The sequence below is a fragment of the Triticum dicoccoides genome, chromosome 3A (genome assembly GCF_002162155.2).
Source record: "Triticum dicoccoides isolate Atlit2015 ecotype Zavitan chromosome 3A, WEW_v2.0, whole genome shotgun sequence".
Taxonomy (NCBI): Eukaryota; Viridiplantae; Streptophyta; class Magnoliopsida; order Poales; family Poaceae; genus Triticum; species Triticum dicoccoides.
In genome coordinates this window covers 636,280,191-636,282,425 of record NC_041384.1, presented here as the reverse complement: position 1 = coordinate 636,282,425, position 2,235 = coordinate 636,280,191, and the positions used below count along the sequence as shown (strand labels likewise).

General features: G+C 42.7%; 1 protein-coding gene and 1 non-coding gene across 2 annotated transcripts in view; one reads left to right on the top strand and one right to left on the bottom strand.

Moving 5' to 3' along the window:
- Positions 1–1,404, bottom strand: part of LOC119269781 (transcription initiation factor TFIID subunit 9-like) — a 3,806-nt gene extending 2,402 nt beyond the window's left edge. The window contains exon 1 of the mRNA XM_037551704.1: positions 1,088–1,404. Coding sequence (XP_037407601.1) covers positions 1,088–1,288 — 201 coding nt within the window. The 5' untranslated portion in view covers positions 1,289–1,404. The remainder of the gene's footprint in view (positions 1–1,087) is intronic.
- Positions 1,405–1,469: 65 nt separating this feature from the next.
- Positions 1,470–1,551, top strand: TRNAS-GCU. The gene has a single exon. It is a non-coding gene; the product is annotated as a tRNA-Ser (tRNA).
- The last annotated feature ends 684 nt before the right edge of the window (positions 1,552–2,235 follow it).

The window sequence follows — 2,235 nt, the reverse complement described above, 5'->3', positions numbered from 1 at the left end:
CTAACTTCTCCCACCTATTGGTGGTATTGATCTTACCTGAGCAATGCTATTCAAACGTACAGGTTCTACAAAAAGTTTTACTCCCTCCGTTCCAAATTAATTGTCGCAGAAATGGATGTATCTAGAACTAAAATACATCTAGATACATCCATACCTGCGACAAGTAATTAGGAACGGAGGGAGTATGTACCAATTCATTGTAGTGACGGTTGCTAAAATCATCAGAGCAGGTACAATCTAAAATAAGAACAGGATTTTCCTTACATCGAGAAGGTATTTGTTTCTGCTACTAGCTGCACCCTGGGATTTAAATCTCGGAACTCCCTGATTATATCCCACCAAACTGGCAAAAGTTCTGTCAGTTCCAACTTCCTAAAGGATAAAGGAGTCATCTTGGTCCTAGTGGTAAGGTGGTACTGGTAATGTACTACTTGAGATGAATCTGGGTTCGAATCCCACATTTGCTCCAATTTTTTTCATTATAATTTCAGTATAACACTGCCTGATATGTTGGTCCCTCTGATGGCTAAGAGTGTAGAAAAAACGACATTTCATGAGCTCAAGGGCTAAAAACCACAATCTCTGTGTTGCGTTGGGGATGGTGGCTTCTAAACACCATGTCTGAATCTTTGATTGATGTGTTCTTATTGTGGAACGCATTTAATTGAGAAGTTGAGCCTTATTTGAAATTCAAATTTTCCCCAAAAAATATCTCCCAGCCAAGAACCAGAAATTAACTGAAATCTCAACAGCACACATCATTTTTCGCACTCTTAGCCGTTGAGATTTCAGCCAAGAACCAGATATTTTTCGTACTCCAATTGGAGGGAGTAGTATCTCGATTGTTTCTTCCGGGACGCATCTGCACATCCTCTACAGTGCTTATCCTTTCCCCAATTGGAGTCCATAACATTACTCTCTCCGAATCTGATAGGTTCACAGGAAAGCCGGTCCTGGATCTAGAGTTTAAAGCGCACCCTTGTCCTCGTCATTCACCAATTGAATGAAGCTACGAAACCTCGTAATTTGTCCGAATCTAACGAAGATATACTAGGGTTTTTGGTGAGATTGGTAGTAGTACTCTTACCTCGCGTGGCGGCGGCTGGGAGAAGGAGAAGTTGACCTTGGCCTGGATGGCGAGGCGGACGTCGTCGGCGTCGAGCTGGGGTTTGGCTGCGTGGTCGGCGTAGACCTGGGCGTCGCCGAGCACGTCGCCGACGTAGCGGTAGGCCAGGTCCAGGAACTGGTGCACGACGCGCGGCTCGTACTCGCCCTCGCCGAGCCCCATCGACCGGAGGAGCTCCCGCACCACGCGCGCGTCGCGAGGCTCGTCCGGGCCGGAGGCTCCTCCCGCCGCCGCTGTCCATGCTCTGATTGCTGTGTCCTGGCTGGTGGAGGGTTTCCGGGAACGAATCGGGTTGGATGTCAAATTCATTTATAAACTGTAAAGTAGCTACAAAAATAAAAAGGACGCTTTGGCCGAGTGGTTAAGGCGTGTGCCTGCTAAGTACATGGGGTTTCCCCGCGAGAGTTCGAATCTCTCAGGCGTCGATTAATTTTTTTACTACCAATATTTTTTTGTCTTTCTTTTAGTGAGTATGAGTAATATTTTTTCTTCTATCTACTCCAAAAAAATTGCGCATCAATTTTTTTACATGGTAATACGTGTCTCATTCATATATCATAAAGATCAAAATATAAGTCACGTAACGACCGACATGACAAAACTAAAAAGATAACAGAATATCTCTGAGTTTGAGGCGTCGATTTATTTTTTTACTACCAATATTTTTTTGTCTTTCTTTTATTGAGTAATATTTTTTTCCTGTGGCTTATTTCTATCTACTCCAAAAAAACTTGCGCACCAATTTTTTTACATGGTAATACGTGTCTCATTCATATATCATAAAGATCAAAATACAAGTCACGTAATGACCGACATGACAAAACTGAAAAGATAACAGAATATCTCTGAGTTTGACACCAACGCCCGTCACCTGTCTCCGACACCATCATAGCAGCCACCGAAGAAAAGAATGACGGATCACCTTCTCACCCGAGCTCGACGCGGCTCCATCTCTCAGGCGTCGATTTATTTTTTTACTATCAATATTTTTTTGTCTTTCTTTTAGTGAGTAATATTTTTTCCTGTGGCTTATTTCTATCTACTCCAAAAAAATTGCGTACCAAAACTTTTTTTGCATGGTAATACGTGTCTCATTCATATATCATAAA